Source organism: Harpia harpyja, chromosome 7 (genome assembly GCF_026419915.1).
Source record: "Harpia harpyja isolate bHarHar1 chromosome 7, bHarHar1 primary haplotype, whole genome shotgun sequence".
Lineage (NCBI taxonomy): Eukaryota > Metazoa > Chordata > Aves > Accipitriformes > Accipitridae > Harpia > Harpia harpyja.
In genome coordinates, this window is record NC_068946.1 from 56,206,366 (window position 1) to 56,229,230 (window position 22,865).

Sequence of the window (22,865 nt, forward strand, 5' to 3'; positions counted from 1 at the left end):
GAAAGCTGCCCTTATCCCATTCCCGGCTGCCTTTCCTGCTGACTCCAGGTACGATTTTACGCGGTGGAGGGGTTTTGAAGCAGGGAGAAGCCTGACCTGGAGCACCGGCTCTGGGCAGCGGTGTGTGACAAACTGTGGTTCCATGCGAGTCCTGGGATGCAGGTTTTTTTTCCCCTCACGAACTGATAACCGTCTCTGCTTTTTGAGGTTGCGAGGACAGATCTAAATGTCACCGGAAAACCATCGGTAGAGTCTATTTGTGGTAGAGGTGGAATAACGCTTTGGGCTGTAAATTTCACTCGAAGGTTTCGAACCTCTCTGGAAGTCCCTCAGCCTGCTTCGTTCCCGTTTTTCCCAGCGCCGTGCCTCCCCTCACGGCGGAGCGGGGTGCACCGAGCTGGCAGCGCGAAACGCCGCTAGGATTTTGCTGGCCGCTTACGTTCGTTTCGCGTGGTTGTAAACAGTCGAACCCCGGTGTAAATGAGTTGTGGCACGGCTGTTTTGAAGCCGGGGTTTTTCTTCAGAACGTTATAAAGTTAGGATGCCAGCTGTTTTCCCAAGAACCGGGTAAAAACTTCTTCGGAGCTAACAGAAAATAAAGTTTATTTTACAGTTTTTGACGTGAAATTTTATCCATCTGAAATAGTAAAGAAAAAAAAATAGTTGCTAGAGCTGATATTATTTCTTCTTTGTTGCAGAATGAGAATGGGCTGAGTATTTGTTTGGGTGCTCTTGGGTGACTGGAAATAGTAACAGAAAAGATTAATGAGAGATTAAGACATGCTCAGAATTATGCAGAGGAAAGCAAGAGGCAGAGATTATTTTAACTGGTTGGTGGCCACTGGACTTTGAGGAAGGAGATGAGGCCTTAAAGCTTGTATTGTTTTTCAAGTAGTCTTTTTAATTTTCCTCTGTTGTGCCCTTGGTTGACAGCACATCTGATTACCGGTGGTCTTGATGTTCTGTGTTCATCAGTAAAACCACGCAAAGGTGCTAAGGCTAATGAGGACAGTTAAAATTAGTGTAACTTGAAAAGTGGTACTTCATCTTTAGATAATTTTTTAGCTAGGCCTGTTAGTACAAATGCTTTAGTGTTGTGGGGTTTTTTTTTGTTTTTTTTTTTTTTTATATAAAAAGTGGGTTTGGTTGGCATTAAACTGAGAGTGTGTAACATGGCATGAATTTGGCTTCCCCTGGGGTTAGTTTTTTGAGGTTTAGAAGTGATTGTTTCTCAGAATACTGCTTCAGTGAAGAAAATCATGTGCTGTATCTTCCTATCCTTGTGCTTGTACACAAGTGATTAGTGTTTGCAAGTTCCTGAAAGATGAGTGTGCACTATCAGGAGATGCTGATGCTGGTAGAATAGGGTGGAAAGCCAGACTCACAGTCTCCTGTTTGACTGCGGATGAGCTTTAAGAAAATATGAGTGTAAACAACTGTGCCTTTCAGGCAGAAATGAAGACTGAAGGGGAGGACCTAAGCCTACCTGGTTCTGGGATTTATGTCTGTTAACACCTGCCTCCCACCCACCCCAGAAAAAGCTATGATTCTTCCTGAATGTTCATGAAGAAGAGAGGTGACGTATCTGTTCTCACCATCCGTACCCCCAAGAACCCTATTCCTAGGGGAGAATAAGTTGTAAAAACATTCCTTACCAGTCGTAGCAAAAGCTTATGACCAGTTTATATTGGGGAATGTGCAGAATCGGGTTGAGTTACTTTCCTTCTAACGTTAAGTACAGTTGTTTTGGGTTGAGGCAAAATATAGCAGAGAACTACCTAACCCCACTGTCAGATGACAAAAAAATTAAGGCCAAAGAAGAAAAGCAGAATCGCTTAGAATTAGGAAACTAGGAAACCTTGTAATATTTTTCTATGTAAGACACAATTCTAGTGGGTTTTGTACATTAGCAGGTGCGGTCAGGAGAACAGTTTTCCTGAAGATATGGGAGAAGTGAGTTCCATTTGGCTGTACATTGCTTTTATGAACATAGGAAAATACGGTTTTGTTTCTTCTAAATCCAATAGAGTGAGAGCTGTGCACTTTTATCAAACCTGCTTTCTTCAAAAACTTTGAGATGAATGAAAAAAAAAAAAAGAGGATTGGACTGCATATTCTACTACTTTTATGATGATCAGTTTTAAGTTAGAGTAAGTGTGATGTGACAACTGACTGATTGTCAAAAATGGCCTTTTTAGTATTCACAAACTTTGCTTTTTTCAAGACTGTTGTTCTGTTGGATTGGAAGAAGTGAGGGAGTTCTGATTTCCCAGCATTACAAATGAGGTCCTTTGGCCTTGGTACGTAGAAAAAAGAATCAACAGGTCCTTGTCTTCACAAAATAGGTGAAATACATGTTTTTCATTTATGCGGCCGCAGGCGTTCCTTGGTGGGTATGTCCTCCCAGCTCCTGTGAGCAGGAATGCTTTACGGTTGCTATTTGCTTGACTGATCTTCAGGTTCAAGTCAGCGACTACTGATAAGTACTGTGCTCCGACTCTTCTGCGCTAGGACTGCACGGTGCTAGGTGTGGGTTTATGCCATGGCCTTGACCCATACACGTACATCCAGTAGGTTACTACCCTTTTTCGTGATGCAGAGTAGTAAGGAGTTGCTCTTACAAACAGGACTTGTGTAGGAGAGTGTCTTACAGAAGGCAGTGGTTACTTCTTTACTTACACTGGTTCCAGCTGTTTAAAATTTTGGGTTTGTAGTATTATCTTCAGGCACAAATATCTTTGTCCATTTGGTCAGCGGAATTGGTGCAATGTGAGTGTTTAGTTATTTGTCAGTGTTAGTGTAATGTTGATAATTAGTGTGTTGGCACAGCCGGGGTGGCTGGGCAGCTGGTCCTTATCTCTCCGTGGGATGCGTGGCGTCTGTGCTGGCAAGCCACACGTTTGTCAAAGGTTCGTGGGGAAATCCTCTGGTACATGGCTGTAGCTGCTTGGGCTGTGTTCTTCCTCGGATACTTGTCCTGTAGCTTTTTCCCTGGTCCTTGTGTCACTGCCTGGCTTGCTCCAGCATTTTGTTCTTGTTTGAAGAGCTAGAAAACTTGCCCTGGGTGGTATCTGTCAAGTCATCAATACCACTCAAGTACGTGTTACTTTTTAATTTCACTGGTATGTGGGAGAACACCCACCATCTGAGAACAGAATAAATATAGTCAGGTTAGTCTGCTAATTAGCTGTGAAGAGGTCGTGCAGCAGCTTGCAAGGGGATACCTGCCTATCACCCCGTGGGGTGGTCAGTGTAGGTTAGAGAGGGGAGATGCCAAGTCTGACTGTCGAGGCAAGGAGAAACCTGTGAGACTGGTCACCAAAGTCCTCCAATTTGTTTTTATCTGTTACTGGATAGACTGCGCTTTGGGGGAAGAATGTGGAAAAAGGAATGAGAGGAGGACCTTGCATTTTGTCTGTGAGCTTCCAAGACATTATAGCACCTGGGATTCTCTTCTGGTATTTGGGTATTGAGTTTATGTCCATATTCTTTTAGGTGGGTTTTTTTGATTTGTTGTTGTTGTTGTTGTTGTTGGCCTTTATGTTTTTGGTGCTTTGTGCCAACACATCGGTAGAAACAGCCTGGTTTAGTACAAGGGTAGTATCTGAAGGCATGGACTTTAAAGGAGGGAGTAAATTCTAAACAAATTTGACATCATTTGCAAGCTAAGTGGCGTACAATGAGATGGCCCTGAACACAAAAAGCTTTTCTTTTCTGGATATTGGGGATGTGGTGCTTTGAGGTATCGATTCTGGGAGAAACTGGTGCTAGTCATTGCCTGACTCTAGCCTGAACGAAGCAACGCAAAATAAAGGGTAGGCTTTTATTACAAAGAAGTTTGGTTAGATGAATTAATAAGTCTTTTCCACTTTAATTTCTGAGTCACGGAAATGCATTTTAAAATGAAGAATAGGTCTATTATTAAATGTCAAGCAGCCTATTTCAGGAAAAGAGAGAGGGGGAGAAACTAATTCTTAAAACAGAAAACACTGGATAGCTCTAACGAGAGATACGTGGGGGTTTTTTCTTTTTTTTTTTTTTTCTTACTAAATGTGAAAGAGCTTCCTGTATTGATCTTGGAGATGGACAGTTCTAGCATTATAAGTTCTTCAGATAGCTGTACATGAATTAATAAACTGTTTATGGTATTAAATGATGATTCGTGGTTTTGGGAGAGTGTAGTATATATTAAGGTTTGGTTAGATCAATCTAGCCATAAGATTTTTGTAGGCAAAATATATTTTAAATGTGTTTATTTTTAAATTAAGGTATGCCTTAGAAAGATAGGGTTGCAAACCTTAATAGCTCTTAAAGCAAGCTTGCCTCTTCAGTTTTTTAATGATAATTGCTCTCGTAGCAACTCTGATAAATACAATTTATAATGCAATGTAACACATTTTACTGAAAGCTTAAGCAGTGGACCTTAGCTTGTTAGATCATATTCCATGATACCATGGTGCTAGGATGTGTGGATGCAGTTATGTTTTAATAGAGTTTTGTCAGTTCACGCTGGCTAATTGCCATTCGGTGCAGTACTGCCTGCATTGGACCCTGATTCAGCAGCAGAGATTGACAAAAATAATAATGCCAAATCTTTCTGTGACTGGCGCTTAAATATTGTTGTTGTCCGTTTTTACTCTGGCAGCTGCAGTGAATCACAGGAAAGCTACAAGGAACAGTCACATTCATCCTTTGATACATTAGAGGTAAAGGCTGGAAATCTTAGATTTCAGATGAGCTGAACTCTGGTCTGCCTTCCTTAGGTGTGAAAAAGACATTTGTGACCACTCTTATTTCTGCTCGGGAATTTCTTCCAGCAAACTTCTTTCTGATCACTCTTCAGCTGACCTACCCATCTTTTGCAGAAGTCTGATCCAAATGGCTCTGACAGAGCAGATGTGTACTATAGGTCAGTTCTGAAAGGCTGAAACACTACTTGACTGGAGGGTTTTATGGATGCTTTTACTACTGAGTTTCATTCATTTTTTAAAAATTAACTATTCTGCTACTATCATGAGCTCAGTGTTCATTAATTCGTACATCATTTGAGTGTCAAATCTTGCATTATAACAAGGATTTGTCAACAGCAGTAATTTAATGTCTGAATTAACTGGTTCATAAAATGATCTGCTATTCTTATATATAGTACTCTTGTGGTCAATATCATAACAGGATCGATGGCCATCCTAAGGTTTCTATTTCTTTGCCTTTAGCCTAAATTCTTTCAAGTATGTATGAGAGGAACACCTGAAAGGCTGTGAATTGAGATGCTTGCTAACATACAGAGATGTCAAACAGGATAAATTTCAGTGCTGACTGAGGTGTTAAGCTGCATACGTTAAAAGAATGGTTTACATGACAAATAACAGATTCACTAGAAAATGCAGCATGCCTCAGTTAAATAATGAAAAAGCAGGAAATTACCAGTGGAGTCATAACAGTAATGTAACTCCATCCACTTACTCATCTTTCTAATGTGCCTGCCATCTGAAGGCTGTATACGGTAATAGATATGTACCCCAAAAGGTCAACCAAGGCAGTTTTCTGCCCACCCCCCCAATAGCATATTTCCCCCCCCCCCAATACTGTTAATTTAGAGGTGTGTAAAGGAAGAGAGGAGGAGGAGGAGTTCTGTCTGCAGTTTGGTGCTATGCAGAGGTATTGAGGAAATAGTCTCTGTGCAAATGTGTAGCTGTATACGGTGATATTTAATCAAACGTATACTATAAAACACCAGTACAAATAATGGATTATCAGGAATAGGCATTTTTGATTCTGCTTTTCAACTGTGAAGCATTGCACCCATGACATGTGCTACTTAACCGCAGTAAGAACCGTGATGTGATTTGGAAACGCAAGGGATACCTTGTCCTCTGAGAAAGCAAGCCACTGTAGTGGCTGCACAGGTATTGCTGGGGCGTATTTTGCTGTCTTCTGTTCCTCTACTGCTATCATCAACCTGCCAGTTAAAGCTCTTCTAGCATATAGCAAAACTTGTTTAAGCGTGTACTGACCAGGAGGCAGAAGCAGGCCTCCTTTTCCTTCTCTGGCGAGACAGGCTTCAGGGTGCCGGTGGGATTCCTGGGTGTTTTGTTATCCAGCTAGGTACTGCCCAGTGCATCCCCTCCGCTGCCACCCGGTCCCACGTAGCTGTCGGGTGCCGGCGGGCTCAGCTCCAGGGGAGGTTGAAGGAGCTGGGAACTACTCAGCAGCAGGAAAACCAAATCCCTTCCCCTCTCCGAGAGCAAGCCCCAAACCTCCCTGCAGTCTGGAAAGCCAGGCTGGTGTTGTGAGTTACGCGTGCTGCATCTGGCGACTGATGGGAAACTGGGGAGCGGCTGGGCAGCGCTGGGGGCTTTTGGCAGGGCCTGGTACCCAGGGGAGCAGCCCCCCCCAGTTGCTAGGCAACCGCTGCCTGATGCTGTGCTGCGGCACGCTGTGGATGCATGCAGATGTGGCCACATCTGGCAAAGGAAGGAGGTGTAGCGTTCTTCCTCGCGTCCTGTGCATGTTCCTATAATACATGGTAGATCAAGCTGCATTTTTATCAGGCCCTAGCTCCTGTAGGCACTTCATTAAGCTTTTATGGCTAACACTAAGATCAATGTTGACTTGAAAAATGATGTTCAGCTCTATTATAGATTTTATTCCACAAGAAATTGACTGTTTTGTTTTGAAACAATACTTTCATAATAGTAATTTGCAGTTTGCATCCTTTCTTATCCAAGCATCAAGACATCATTAGTCAGTTTTGGTGTTCTTGGGAGTATAGATGGCTAACACAAGTCGCTTTGCACAGGTTGCAGTCTCACAGGTTCGGGAATCAGATTAAGGTCGGAGTAGTTTTGATATTAATTTGGAAGATGTAATCACAGTTCTAGGATGTAGATGGACTCTGGGACTCTATCTGTGCTTCTATATTGAATCAGTAAAAGTGCTGAGTGATAAATCTTTTGATTTCTTTGGAGGAACTTTTGTAAACAGTTTATTTCTGTCTCACTCAAGGATTAGGACACTTAATTCTTATTGAGCCTTAAGAGTGGCAACAGATTAAAGGGCCGTTGAAGGGTGTGCTCATACCGATTTACAGAAACTGGCCATCTGAAAATGTGTAGAGGTAAAATTCTATTAGGTTTCTTCTGAATGTAGTTTTTGCATGTAGTGCTTGAAGTGCTGCTGTGCTGGACTTCCTCTTAGCCTCACCCCTGTGTTGCTGCAATTTACATCTCTTAAGTCCACAACAGTGCCTGAAATTGCCACGAGTCTCACTAGTAAAGTATAAGGACAAAAAGCAGTTGGGGGAAACCATTGGTCTGTGAAACAGGTGAATGCTTCTTAAAGAAGCCCAGATCAAGATAATCAACAGGCAGGTTACAAAATGCCATGTTCAGTGCTTCAAAACGGTGTTACTCTGGCTAGAAGCTTTCAGTTAACACCTTAGAAAAAATTTTTATGTGCAGCATATTTGCAGTTTTAATACTTTTAGTCCATTAAGTTACAAGACATTAAGATTATGCTTATCGCTTAACAGACCACTCTTTCACTTAGGCATTTTTCATCTTTCTCTTTCTCTCTCTAGTGTAAGTTTTGATGAGCATGCCCAGGGACAGACTGGAGCTGACTCTTGCGGGGTGGATGCTGATCCTGCTAGAGCAGTGTTGGAGGGGAGGGATGGCTTTGAGGGATCCAGGAAAGTGAGATGTAGGGGCTGGTCCTTTTTTCAGCACTGGTAAGGAAATACTGGCTCAAGAATTGGGGCTTTTGTTGAATCAATGCACTAACATGGGCTACGTGTCAAACTTCGAACGGTGTGACTCCAGGAACATCACCAGGGGAGCAAAACTGGTGAATGCTTTTCAAAGTCCTGGCCTCAGTCTGTGCTCCCGTTGTTTCTACAGATGGGATAATATTTTTTTTTCTCTTACAGAGATATTGTGAAAGTGAATTAAAAGCTTTTGAAGCAACTGGATAGAGTAGTGACGAATGCCGTGGCTTTGAGCCCCTGAGAAAATTAAATATTGTTCATTCTGTGCATGGCTTGGCTGGTATGAAATAAATAGGGCATACGGCCGTGTGGTGAGTTACAAGTAGAAATACTGAACAATTGCTTCATTTTACCAAATCTAATCTGCTATGTGCACTCGGTGAAAGTGGGCTCTGCAGAGGGGTGGTTGTTTTTTGTTTGGGTTTTGGTTTTTTTTTTTTTAGTACATGAGAAAGGCAAGTCAAGGTTTTGCAGCTATCTTTAATTCTGCCAGTTTTTCAGAGCTTGGATTTGAAACCTTCATAACATTCTCTTACCACAGCATTTTATTGTGGCAGTTTTAGGAAAGGCTGGCAATGCAGAGGATTTCTAAATTTGCATACTTATTGCCTATAACACTGCCAAACTGCAGTTTTTTGGGGCAGGAATTTCCCTCGCTTTGTTGCTGCTAGATACTGCTTTTAAATTAGCTTTATTCTTAGAAGTGGTAGCTCAAAACCCCAGCATATTTACCTTCGTCCTCCTCCTGAAAACCTTGTTACTTTATATTTTAGTAAAAAACCGCTATTCTTTGCAAAGCTTCATCTCTTCTGAGGTCTGGAGGAGGGACTTTAGGTTGTAAGAATAGCTGACATGGCCAGAGATGGTGTTTGTGTTGAGAGATTCCTTCCACTCGTGGCTGTCTGCATCCCACGTGCCAGCCATGCCTGCTCCAGGTTGTGGTGAGCTTGGACAGAATTGTGGAAGGAGCCCGTTTATTTGAGTGCAGGCAGGAGGAGAGCCAGGTGAAGAGGGAGAAGTCTGAGCTGAGCAGAAGAGCCTGGCCCTTGGAGAGAAACAGGTATTTGGTGGCAAAGAGAGAATCGACTTCCCAGAAAAGGGGGCTGAGGGGTAGGGTTAGAAGGGGGAAAATGAGTGGAGAAGAGTGCTGAGGACCCTGACTGGCTGTTTGAAATAGCTGAATAAGGAAACATTAAAAACTGGTAAGTGGTAACCTTGGGAAATGAGAGGAGAAGGAGAAGCCCAGCAAGAAAAGACTGCCTTTCCCTTGCAGCAGTGGTGGGACGGGAGAGCTGAAGATGGAGAAGGCTGGAAGGTAGTCTTAAGGAAAGGTGGGAAAGAAGCAGCAGAGTGGCAGAGGAGCCCCAGCTGGGAAACTGAACCTGGGGTGTGTGGGTGGAAAGGCTGGGTGGTGAGGGTGGCCGAATGCTGAAGGCTTGTGGGAAAATGTGGGTGACAAGGTCATAATGCACACGTGCTTTGGGAATTACCTTACGCTCCCCAGTTCTGGCTCTTTGTGGGTTGTGGTGGGTTTGTTTGTTTGTTTGGGGTTTCTTTGAGTGCTTGAACTTTCAGTGGTCCTCTTATGTAGTGCTGATGTTTTCCTTGTGTGATAGGAATTGAGTGGTACAAGTTCAAACCGTGCTTTCATACCTAAGTGGCTTGCACTCCAGGTGCAGAGTAAGCAGGTCAGTGGTGTCTGTTCTTGGGAGGAAGATGGAGAAAATGTTCAGCATGATTCTTATTATTAGCCACAAGTCTTTGCTTAAGTTTCTTATTTACTGCTAAGAAAGCTTGGAAAGGCAGCCAAAGGCATGCTGCTGTTTTAGTTTTGTTTGTTTTTTGGGGTTGCAGCCCTTGTATCTAGTTCTTGATTTAAACCCTTATATTTATTTTTTTATTTAAGACATGTTAATTAAATTATCTCTTAAAGAATTGTAATATAAAGCATTTATGGGCACTGAAAAGCATTCAAAATCCACAAGTGTATTGACAGAAACATGGGGCTTTTGGCAGAAGTGTCCCAAGATCGGTGTGAGGTGGTCTGGACCATCACTGAATTTTTTTTTCTTAGGTATTTTGTGTTATCTCAAATTGGAGGAGGAGAGCCTTGCTCCTATTTGCCTAGTCCTAGCTTTGAATATATATATTTTTTTTTATTTCCAATACTTGCTGAAAAATGCTATCTTGGCTAGTTAAAATGATTGTGAATTTTTTGTGCAAATAAAAGTTCAGGGAAGGGGAAAAAAGGGAGAGGGGAGATACTTTCATCTTGAAACAGAGCTACGTTAAAAAAAAAAAAAATTCCAAACGATGAACTTTCATTTTATTAAAAAAAAAAATCATTCTGTCTGAAACTATTTTTTTCAAATTCAACTCAAGCACTTGACTGAAGAAAAAAAGATCAGCTAGCCTGTCTTGGTGATTTCTGTGTATCCACTGGGAATTCAATATGCATGGATTTTTGCTTTATTTTATTTGTTCAAATAAACCTTTATTGAAACAGAAGCTAATTTGAGGGTTGTTTGCAGTGAGGTTAGGTGGAGCCCGGGAGCTTTTGGGCATGTGTGGGAGCAGTTTACACTGACCAGCGCCTGAATGGTTACGGATGGTACCCGGTTCTGGTTTCCACCTGGCTGCATGTATGCCCAGAGAAGGGGCAGAGCTGGCCAGCCGTGCCCGGGACTGGAGCAGAGCGGGTGGCTTTCACCAGAAAACCAGGCAGTAAACAAGTGGTCGCTCTTCAACCATTTGATCTTAATTCCTCACCCCCCGTGAACGAAACATGGTGTTCCAGCAGGTACCCCAAGGAGCGAGCCGCCTCATCAGTGGGGCACCTGCTGGATTCAGTGGTGGGACTGAGCCTCCACCGTGTGTCTTTGAAAGCTCCCTCCACCCCAAATAGATAGCTCTTGTAGCATGAATTTGAAACTTGCGTTCAAAGAAAAAAAGAGAGTCCCCCCAGCTGCCTCATACTCACCCACAGGTATTTATGTGTACGTTTGCAGAGTAACCGGCTGGGACTGTATAGACTGCCAAGTTACAGTATCTGCTGGTGGTTTTTCTCTGTGTAATGAAATACTTTATTTAATTTCCTCCTTAAAAAAACCGGTACTTATAGGACATGAAAAGTAGGAGTGGTTCTTCGCCACTAGTAATGCTCACTTTTGTAGCAAAGCAACCCAGGACTAGATTAATGGTTAGAGCTTGAGGCCAAAGGCATTTCGCAGCAGGCTGCACTGCCTGTCCCCCATAGTGAGATGCTGTGCGTACACGGGAGTGGAAGTACCCTGAATTAGCTAGACTTTAAAAGATTAAAGCAGGGTTTATTTTTTTTAAGAAAGGGGAGGAATATTGAATCTAAATGTTAACTATCGTAAAAAAGAAGTTTGCCATCATTGCTGCTAACTTTATAATAGCCTGTTGCACCACCTTTATTCAAACACCCGAAAGCTGCACAGCTAGCTAATGCATTGTAGCAGACTGCAGTGGCTTCTGTACAGACTATTTGTTTAAAAACTGCACAGCATTGGGAATAGAAGCTTTTTCCAATTGCCCATCGATGACTGCTACACTTCTGAGGATTACTCGCTTATGTTAAAACGAGGTGCTGAAGAAAAAAATTCTTCTGTATTATTAAGAGCTTGGGGAGGAAGCGCCTTTGTATCTCAGCTGGTGCTGAACAAATCACTATTCTGCTCAACACTACAAAAGCCAATTGCAGCCACCATGGTGACAGACTGCGTGGGGAGGGTTAACACTTCAGCTGTTTTCTTCTCTCTGTTTTCTAACGAAGGTCTCTGTTAATTTGTTTTTTCTTTGTAATTTTCTTCCTATAATTAAACTGTTCCTGTTGACTAGCATGAAAATGAATTGTGCTAGCCTGAAACACGTATTCCTGAGCCCTTGAAATTTTAAATCAGCTGGCTGTGAATCACTTCAGCAAGAAAAAGAGCTATTGGTTGTGTTTATATTTAAGACAGATGGAAAACTTTATTAATGATTACATAGTAAAATAGCCCTTCGAGCATAATTTGAAAAACTGTATTTAAATCATTCCATCTCTTCCATCTCATTGGTTCAAATGAACTGTAATTAAAATGTAATGTGAATTTCTTATATTTTGGAACTATTTAAAATGAAAATGACCTGTTACAGAAGCTCCCTCAGCGCTGCTTTTCACCTGGTATGTTGTTGTTTAAAGAAGATAAACTGGACTAGTTCTCGGATTCCTGTCTCCCTGTGTGCTGTGGGAGTTGATGCAACTGTGTGCTCCTTGGGGAGATCGCTTTGGGAGGGACAGAAATACATTTTACTAGAAAGTAATGTGGCAGGGTGAGGTAGTGTGGCAAGAGTGCGATGGTGTGTAAAGAGAGCTGGGCCAGGAGTGAGTTAAACGAGGGAAGTTAACAGTTGTGATACTGCTGGATTGAAAAGCTGAGAGTGTTTTTTCAGAGCTAAGATAGAAAAGGGTTATATATAAAATTACATCTAATTAACTTAGGTAGGTTAAAATGTGGACAAAATTTATGAGGGCTTTTTTTAATTATAAGAAGCTTCTTTATGTTCTAGAAAAGACAGTCAAGTGATAAGGACTTTCTTCTGTTTGTTTTCTTTTATAGGCACTTGGAAAGTTATCCAGCAGTTCAGTACTAAGATAGTGCTTTAGGAGCATGGCCGAAGCAGAACTCCCAACCTTGACATGGAATGCAGCTTATAATGGTAGGTGTAAGGTTTTAAGTACAGTCATCTAACTTACAAATCTGTGTTGAGAGTGGACATGGAGGCCCTCACACTTTGCTTTTGTTGACGAAACTTACTGTTGCAGGCAAGAGCCTAAATATGTAGGTGAGTGACTGCAGTGTTCTTTTGCAAGGCATCTTTGGTGGTAGTAAGATGGTGTTCAAAATCTTTCTGTAAGATAAAAATTAATTTGCTTTTAGTGTTCAAAGGCCATATTTAAAATAGCATTGTGAACACATTATTTGAGAAAAATGAAAATTGCAGTTTTCTTCTTTCTGTTAATATATGACTAATGTTCAATAAAATGATGATTATTGGTTAGAACTGTCTGTTGGCACTGCTTTGTTGTCTTTTTGTGTAATCTTTATTAAAATCTGTTACATTGCATGAAAGGTGTATATATATTGCATGTGTTTCTAAATGAAGGCAAGTTACGTAGACTGTCCATGTCGTATGCAGGTCAAAATGGTTGGTATTCATAGAATGGTAGAAAACAGAAAGTACCTGCATATATAGAAAGAAACAGGTACTTTAAACATCTCCACACTGCACTTTCCTTTGCATTTTCAGTTCAAACTGTGTGTACTTGTTAGCTAATTCAGGCATGTTTTCTTTGCTTGCAGTGGGATGCTTGTCTTTGCTTCCATGTTGGATTTGAACTGTGGGAGTTTGATACATCTCAGCAACTGTTGTCTTTCCTCAGCATTTGAGCTAGACACCAAGTAAAGCAATGAGGAGATTTGTTTACTGCAAGGTGGTTCTAGCCACTTCTCTCATGTGGGTGCTTGTGGACGTCTTTTTACTTCTGTACTTCAGTGAATGTAATAAATGTGATGACAAGAAAGAGAGGTCTCTGCTGCCTGCTCTGAGGGGTAAGTGCCAAGTCTAAGCTATCTTCGAAGGTCACAGATATTTTTTTTTTCTTTTAAGTATTTGGCCTCATATATGTTTCTCTGTACTTTCTAAATTATTTTTCCAATTCAAACAGACAAAATACCAGGAACTGAAGTACTTTGTTTCTGTAGTGCTTTAGTGGTTTCTGAATTAGTTTCAGTTATCTTAGTGTTTGACCTTTGCCATAACAAAGCCTGAGTCTTGTGTGTTTCTTCAGTGAAACTAATATAAATGTCTTCAATATGTGGAAGAGAAAACCGAAGTAACCATTTTAAGAACCTTTTTTATCAGAAGTCATTTGACCTCCAAGAGAATTGATGCTCTATGATTCTTTTTTCATTTGTGAAACACACTTACTTGTAAGCTTGCTTTTGAACTCTTAACTGGCTGAAACAATCACTTTAAAAGATACTTAAGATTCCCTCTACCATATGAAAATGTTAGGATCAAGTCTCAAATGCAGATGGAGCAGAGATTCTCGTCTCCAAATATTTTTAGCAATGTAATTTACTAAAGGGGAGTTCATGAAAACTGAACCTTGACAGAAGCTACAAGTTTTCGAGTTCGTAATTGCTAATTTCCAGAGCAGTCATTCACAGCACAGATCGCGTGCTTCTGTGCATCCAAAAGACACAAGCACTTGCAGTTTAGTGTTGCAGTGAACTTGAAAGTAACCCGGAGAAGCTGTGATGTTGACTCCCGAATGGAGTTAAGACTGTAAATATGTGGGAAATTCACAAGAAGAGGAAGCAGAAATTTATGAAATACAGGTGTTTGTTTTTCCTTGTAAACTAACATCCTATTCTTAAGAAGTTTAGATTCAGCATATGGAAGAAGGAAGATACTTTGAATCCCTGATAGGATTGGAACAAGATTAATTAGAACTAGTGCAGCTGCTTTTGTAACATGTTTACTGTTCACAATAGACAAAAATTGTCTGATGCTCTTCCTCTCTTCATAAATACGTATGTATGTTACACTACTGATCCTCAGCTTTGTCGACAGGATAAACCATTGTCATCCTTTTAAAAGTACTTTGGGGTTGTGGTTCAGTTGAGTTGATTATTTCAAATGATTGCAAAGTTAAAATACCATTCAGTAATGAGTTTGTCACATGGCAGTCCTTACTCAAAATGTATTTGGAAGATTCACTTCCAATCATATAAATAGCTACATGGTATTAATAATAAAAAAAAAAATTCAGTTACTTTTCCAAATGAAAAGGATATTGCTTGTTGTCATAGTTTGTTTGTTTTTTTTTTCCCCGTGTAATTGAATTACTGTATTTTTAAACAAATATTGGGCAAGAACCTGCATATTGTGAATAAAACAACCCATTTTACCTATACTGTCAGCTGCAGAAAAATGATCATAGATTGTTATTGAAGTATGCATTGGAATTTTCTCAAAATTGATTACATTTTGTGACATGTCTTTAATCGGTTGCATTTTTTGCTATGTAATTGGATAATTTGTAAAGAAAAATATTAAATATTAGAATGATAGATTTTATTTGAACATTAACAACTTGTAAGTCAATCTAGGCTAAAAAAAAAAATTGCATAAACACATATCCCTGCCACTACCACTCAAATTTAGATGAAAATGTCTGGAACTTGCAAGTATGAGTTCACCTTTTTGACACTTTTTTTTGTCAGTGCAATACTATGCAATACTTGACTTTTATTTTGAAGTACTCTGTTGCATTTGACTACTTGAAATGACTTTTTTTTTTTTTTTTTTTACGTTCAACTTACTGAATTCTACATGCTCTGCCTATTATAAAAAGGTGAGGTTTCTGCACAGGAATTCTAAAAGCAACACTGTTTCTTCTTACTCTCAGTTCTGAGAAACAAGTTATATTGAATATATAACCTTATTTCTACTTTAACGCCTGGTAAAAGAAATATTCAGTCTGTTACTATACTATGCATATTCTACCTGATCCTGGAAGAATATTTTGTTATAATACTTCTTAGAAAATTTTGAAAGTATATACAATGTTTGGGGACACTAGCACAGTTTTACTGGAAATTGATTACATGTCTTTTTTGTGAGATTACTGAAATTCTAGAAGGCTTCTGCCACAAAGGAACAAAATGAGAAAAAGCAGAGTTAATCTACTTTATCCTTAAGGTTTTGATCAGTTGTTTAAAAGGGGGAAGGAAAAAAAAAAAGCCAGTACTGTAGAATTTAATAACATATCCTTCACTCATACCTCTACTCTGCTTGGTGACATACGGACTTAAATTACAACAATTCCAGTAAACAAGAATCACTGAACATTCTCACTTAAAAGATTTTGGTTTTATGAAAACATTGTTTAGTAGATGAGGCCTGTTAATTCACTAACAACAACTTGTGTAAATAATTGCAACAAACCCACTTTTTCTCATTGGCAGTTACAACTGAAGGTTTGATAACTTAGTATGTAGTTTGTGGGGTTTTGCGTCAGTATATCCACAGACTTGAAATACTATACAGACTGTTCCAAATAAGTGTGGATATTCTTGAACGATACTTATATTCCAGGCCACTAAATTCAAAGTTAATTTGTCTGACTTTTGGGTTTTTCCAATGTCCTAAATATTTCTTGTTATATTAGATAGTCATATGTAATCTAATAGTATTGCTATGTCAGTATGCGTTTTTGAAAATAAAAAAAATCCAGAGTAATTTTTCACTTTGTTATGGAGATTTAGCAAAATGTCTTCATTTATTTCTGCTGAAATTGTGTGCTCTGCTGGAGTAATTAGAAATGTTTTTTTAAACTTCTGTAGCTTCCAATCCAGCAGACTGCTAAAACCTCTTTACAGTAAGTGCCATGAGCTATTACGATGGAAATGAAGTGTAGTGCTGCTTTTTTGCTGTAAAGTACCTGCATGGGTACCATCACCTTTGTCTTATTAATAGTGCATTTGTCAGTCTCCGAATACCTCTAATTGAGAATGCAGATTATCTGTAAACATAAAAAGCAACATAATTACAGTATTTCCACAAGGATATTAAAAAAGACACAACAAGAATTAATATACTAATAGAAATTTAAATTGGCCACAGTAATCCGGTATTTGAAGTCACTTAATCCATCACCCTCGTCATTAATTTGAGAGGAAAGATTCTGCTTACGTAGAATGGTGTGTTTAGAGGCGAAAGAGGTAAACTTTCCATGTCTTTTTCAGTCCTAATTATTGCATTCTAAATGATTCATAAAGACATCTTTACAGTAGATGTTGAACTGTAAGCAGTGACAGTCCATAGACTGGAACACAGCTGTCAGAAATCCCCCTCTGATGTCTCGCTGTACATCTTTAAGTATACAAGTGACAGGTACAAAAGCTGAGTGTTACAAAAATGAGCTGTCACTGAGCTGGGTCAGTGGTATTGCTTAACAACTTGCAAGTGTTATCCTAATCAACCCTGAGCTGGCTTTCAGTCAAGTCATCTTTACTTGCATCTGTTTTTGTGCCACTATTGAAAGAAACAACATTTATTTCTTCAACTTACTTACTACTTTGGAAGAAAATTAATATTGGACAGCCTTTCATCTGTTTATCAGTGGCATATGCAGAAACTGTGAAAATATCCTATCAGCAGGTCAGCAGTTCTGCTTCCCCTTTGTGTAGGGCCCACACCCAGAGGGCTGAGTTATGTCACTGCTGCTTTCTCCTAACATTTTAGTGTAGGTGTTTGAACGTACCTCAGGGTGCCTAGCACAGTATTGTTTGGGCAACATTGTCTGATAAGTCTTGAGGAGGTGGTGGAGGAGTAAGTTCCCAGGATGTGCATCAAACAGACTATGGGGAAGCACTTTTGAGAGCAATCAATGACATAGAAACAGGATTGCAGTCCCTTCCCGTTCCTGGAGACTCCTTGTGTGTTACAGCAAGCTACTCAAAAGCATAGAGATTTCCCTGGAAACTCAGGTTTTACCTTGAATTTCAGGAAGTTTAGAGTAGGTCTGACCATGCCTAAACCATTTCAGAAGAGCTGTAAGAGAGGTATAGGTTTTATGGAGAGCATCACATTAAGTAGATGCTGGGTATGGCTTCTCCCCAGATGGAAATAAAATGCATATTGTGTAGTGGAAAAGGGGACAGGGCAGCACTTAGCAGTGCTCCTGATAGGAGAGAGCAGTCTGGGGAGAGGGTCCTCTCTTCTCCTTCCTCTCTGTATGGCCCTTCCCGCAAAAGCAGGAGCCAAAGCTGACTTATGGATTTAAAACATGGAGAGCCAAGGTGCACCAGTCAGTAGTTTGCTTAGACAGGGCTTTGAAGGGAAGAAACAAGCTGGCAAGTCCAAGAAAAGCCAGACATCTGTAACGTTTACCCTGCAGGGTGCGTGCATGAGGACTTTGGGAACATGGCACTGGGTAAACTGATGGGAGGCACAGCGCAACCATCACTTAGTTTCTGAAGTTTTTGGGTATTCACGGTGTATTGTATTGCCTCTTGAAGGACTCTTACCGCAACCTGAGCTGGTTGTGGATTCAGCATCATGCAGGAGAAAATACTGCTTGGTTTGTCAGATGTTCTGACTCGCCTTGGGCTCTTCTGCTCCGTGTTAGTGCGGTATGTATTTCTTGTTTGGCTTCCAGCTAAGTATTGTACAACTCAGTCATGTTCAGTGCTAGTATTAATGACAACTGTTTCAAATATTGCTCAAGGACAGGTCTGTTTCTTTTGGAAAAGCTGGTTCTCAAGGTCTGCCTGCGTGGGACTGTATCTAGTCTTGTTTAGAGTACATGGGAGTGAATGGGCGAAATGACAGATAAGCGGAAAGGTAGCTGCCCAAGGAAGAGATTGCAGAAGCAATCTTTCTCATGTTGTGAACTAATCATGTTCAATCTAATGTTCCTAGCAGATGGTTCTTCTGAAACGTACAATACTCGCAACTGTCGGGACGGGATGCTTTCAGGTCTGCTTGAAGAAACAGTCTTATTTTTATTAAAAGCAGAAGTCTTTTTTTTATGTGCAAACTAGAAGTCAGTTTACTCAGCACAGTGAGCTGATAATGAAGGAAATGTTTAAAGCATACTGGAACGCTATTAAATTCCAAGCTGCGAGGTAAAAAGGGAACTTATGAAGAAGGTATGGTATGTAAAAGCTGAAGCCGTGGTCCTTTTATTTAAAAAATAGCTTGAGCTTTCTCTTTACTGCTTCCGTTTTCTTCCAGCAACTTTGTGACTGTAAATACTTTCTTATTAACTCTGGAAGTCTTGTTCTCCAAACACACAAATGAAGTGCTTTTGAACAAATATTCAGTGCGTACTCCTAAAAAGCTGAGAGAAGGGTTTTACATCTTGAAACAAATCCACAAATTGTGTATATTACTGCAGCTGTAGATATTTGCCTATATACATCATAATAAAGCCAGCTGCCACCAAGGACCTCATAACGTGTCTAATAAGATGGCCTAAACATTGCAAGGCCAGCACTTTTTGGAAAAAAAAGCAGGCATCTGCAGGTGACCAGTGAGAATCTCTCAGCAGAGCTGTCTGTCCCAGAAGACCCTACTTCTCATCTGTGTTCTGCTGTCATGTGGATGTACATTACTTTCTGATAAACTGCACCTGCTGGGTCTTGCTGCTGTACTAAAAAAGCTACAGACCATTTCTAAGCCAAGGCAATTTGACAGCCCGGCATCTTATCAATTAAGCTTTGTTTTAATCTTCCACTAATTAGGGTAATTCTGAATGCCCACAAGACCTCTTTCATGGTTACTGTAGCCTCCTCCTTACTGCAGCTCCTTACTGTGAACCAAATGAAGACTATCAGCCCTTTGGGTTAGGTGCTGTGAGATGACTAAAAGCTCCCCAGCCTGGTTGGAACCAGGGGGCAGGGACCAGGCGGTGTGTGTCAGCAAAGCGGTCGGAGTCGAAGGTGCAGCTTTGATCGTTAAGCTGCTTTTGGTAGGAGGAGGAACATAACTCCAAAAAATGGAAGGACTTCATCTCTTTTGATCTGTTTGGCTATATGCATGGCCTGCCATCCATAATCTCAAACGCTCTTAGAGAATCATACCACCCCCCCAAGTTTCTGTCATGCCAGGAGGGTGTTTGGTTTATTGTGGCTGGTGCAGCAGTTGAGAGAAGGAGGATCTTAATTTGTCTCTAGGCATCTTGTCGGGAAGAACACGTCCTGGAATCCAGGAGGGCTTTTTGTGCATTTCTTTTAGTGTTTTTCCATCATTCATGGTAGAGGAATTTGAAATGGAAAAGGACTTTACTGCAGAAGAACCTCTAATCTTTAATTTCAAGTTAAAATACGTTAGTTAAATTTAGTGTTTTCTGTTTGGAAAGCTGTATTTGAAGACAGTTGTTGTTAGCAGTTTTCTGCCCAGATTAAGAGTAAAATATGTAGTGAGCCTGGGGGAAGTAAAATATTTCTCTCTAAATAATAAAATGGGAAGCATGTGCCATGAGTGAAACAGTAATTGTGAAGAAAGTGTGATTAATTAAAATGAGTGTATATGAGTAATGAGATGAAATTGTAATTTTGAGTGCTTGTGTTTGCAACGTGAATAATGCTTTTAACGCAGCTTTGTAATGTCATTGTATGTTTTAGATTTTCATGAAGTGGTGACAAATCTTTAAGGTTATTTTGGTGTCTAATGCTTTTATGCAGTTTTTTGTTTCTGTGTTGTCAACTATGTTCTCAAGTGCTACAAAAAAGGATTTGTCATGAAATCAGTAATCACTAAAACGCTATATTGAAGAAAACTCAGTATAAGAGGAAGGTTCATTTATTCAAATCCTGTAATGTGTTTATGTATTTTTTTAAAGAGAAAAGGTCTGTATTATGATCACAGAAAGCAAGTGAATGAAACATTTGGATGCTGTAATAAAAGTTTGGGGTTATGGCCAAGTTTAGAAAATAAGGCATTCATTTTGGTGGTTTCCATAGTAACATGTTTATCTGTCAGATTACTGTATGCATTGGACTGTCTGCAATAACAATGGTAGCAAATATTTTTAATAGCATATCATAAAGATTTAATAGATGGATGGATGAGTATGTACATTGTACTGAAATTGTGTCACAAATTTGTTGACAAATAAAATTTAAAGTGCTGATTTGGATATTGTGACAACACATTAAGCTTATTTATAGATTTTCATCACACAGTTCAAGAAAAAAGCATTTCTGAAGCTTGAGGGAAAACTAGCATAGCAGACATTTTTTTCTGATTGCAAACTTAAAAAAAATATAACAAATGGAGGCTGTCTTACTGAGAGATGTGGTGCTCACTGGTTTGAATGTACAAGCTCCAGCCAGAAAATGTCATGTTTTCTAGCACACTGTGGACTCCCATCTGAGGATGAATTGACAGATATTTCTTACTGTAGCAATATTGTTCCATAACTTCCCGTTAACTTTTATTGTTAGGTATTTTAAATACTAGACATTAGAAGAATGACTGCCAAGCTGTTTTGGCAGAATGAAGGACTCGTCTGTTGTGGAATGGGTCTTAATAAATGAGTGTCTTTGAAACTATGATTTGTGTCTCCTGGAAATGGTGTTTCTGTTATACTGCTCTTTGTCTGCTGAATGGTACATATGTTGCCTGTCTCTATGGCTGTGGGTATTGCATGAAGCAAGTGAAAATGTTGACAGATACTAAATAACCTTTTCCTTCCTCTGAAGAAGGGGAACACCTCCCCCGCCCCCCAACCTAGCAAGTATCTCTCAGTAATTTCTGATCTCCTGAAAAACAAATAACCAGCCACGTGGTCTGGAATTCCTTATTCTTCTACAGTTCCACTACCAGAAGTTTCTGACTGCTCCTCCAGCTCTGCAGGTCCCCTGGCTACTGGATGAGATAGGTGATTCCCAAGCTTGCTCCATGCCATGTGGATGGTTATGGTTGCAATATTGGAGGCTGGTTATGCTTCCCATCCGTACTGCTTTTAGGAAAGGCCAGCACTATTAGAAGAAAGAGGAACATGTATTTCTCAGTGCCATAACCAGGAAACAGCTCCTGCTTCTGGCACTGAGAAATACATGGATTCATCCTCAAGGGATCCAGTTTAAAAAAGAGATCCACAAAAACCAGAAAACAAAAACTACCACCGTCACCCCTCCAACCAAAGCATGGGGATTATTTGATTAAATTGTTGTACATGATCATCCTGACATCCAGAAAGTGTTGTTGATTATTATGCACAGTACTTTGCCATAAAAGTAGAGTAGGAAGGGAATGATGTTCTCCCAAGTCTCTGAGCTCCCATGGAAGTCTTGATTGCACAAAGTATAATTTTCACATTTTTGTGTTGCGTTCCTAATTATTTTTGTACAGTTATGGTTTATCTCAAGGTTTATTGTTGAGAGTTTTTAACCTAAGAAATAATGAAAAAATGTGAATAATGATGTAAGAGTGAACTTGTACAGTCTATATATATGTATCATACACTACCCACAGTATCACGTGTATATACTTACAGTGTACGCATGCTTAAGCTATAGAAGTTGCTCAAGTCAGAAATCTAGTGAAGGTTCTGCCCTCTCGCTCATCCTTCCTTCTCTCCCACCCAATGAGAGGTTCTGTATGACCAGAAAAGTTCATGATTTTTTTTTTTCCATTGCTTTTATACTGCTTAAGAATTTAGTGTAACAACTTTACTAAAAATTTGGCAGGGGGTAAAAAATGTCATTGCTTTGGTATGCAGTGTTTTGAAATATTGTTAGTGTTTCTGTGGTTAAAATGAAGTAAAATCTATACCTTTCCAAATAATAGGAAAATCTCTCAATCAAAGGTTGGTGGGAATGAACAATATTACCTTTATTATACTTCGCTGACATTCATAATACCTTCCTTATCTTCAGCATTTATCTACTAAACATGTGTCGTGTTAGAAACCAACATGAAAATCTTCAATGCTATTGTGGAAAACTTTTGACTTCTTAACAAGTGTGAAGCATACTGTGCTTGTTCTGATAAGCAGATAAAATTAAAAATTTCAGGTTTGCAGTGTGAAAATGTATTTCAGCATTTTTGTATATCACAAAGTCCTGCTGTAGTATCTTAATAGTGTCCAGTCTTCTGAGCTGAATTGTGATTTGAGTTTCAGTGTACAAATATCTAGGGGAATTGTTTAGTGGATATTGAAAACTGCACTCTTAGCTTGTTGACAGTAAACACAGAAATACTAGAAGATGTCAGAAGTACTTTCCATCTGTAGTAGCTGACAGAAAAATGACATGGTAGTGACAAAATTGAGACTATGTTCTCCCTTGCTGCCAGAAGTTGGGTAACTATAGAGTAGTATGTGGCAGGACTGCATTTTAAAGCTATCTAGAAACTTGCAGTTGTCAGTCCCTGGATTATTTGTTGGAATGTGATTTTTTTTTCTTTTTTTTTTTTTTTTTTACTGATACATTAAGGGTTTTATAATGATTCTTTTTAGCTCTTTGGTTGATGTTTCAGAACTAATTCGTTGGTGTGAAAAGCTTGCATGGGTCTA

At 39.8% G+C, this 22,865-nt stretch overlaps 1 protein-coding gene across 8 annotated transcripts in view; it reads left to right on the forward strand.

The window, feature by feature from the left end:
* GALNT13 (polypeptide N-acetylgalactosaminyltransferase 13) overlaps positions 1–22,865 on the forward strand; it is a 195,385-nt gene that overhangs the window by 43,803 nt on the left and 128,717 nt on the right. For 6 of the 8 annotated variants that reach the window (XR_008235994.1, XR_008235996.1, XR_008235993.1 and 3 more), the window contains 2 exons: positions 12,388–12,487; positions 13,132–13,380. Coding sequence is in view for 2 of the 8 variants with exons in the window: in XM_052792613.1 (XP_052648573.1) it covers positions 13,239–13,380 (142 nt within the window). In the remaining 6 variants the exon portion in view is untranslated. Of the gene's footprint in view, positions 1–1,482; positions 1,577–3,444; positions 3,467–12,387; positions 12,488–13,131; positions 13,381–22,865 lie in introns of those variants that run through there. The other 2 variants (XR_008235997.1, XR_008235998.1) reach the window with 2 other exon arrangements.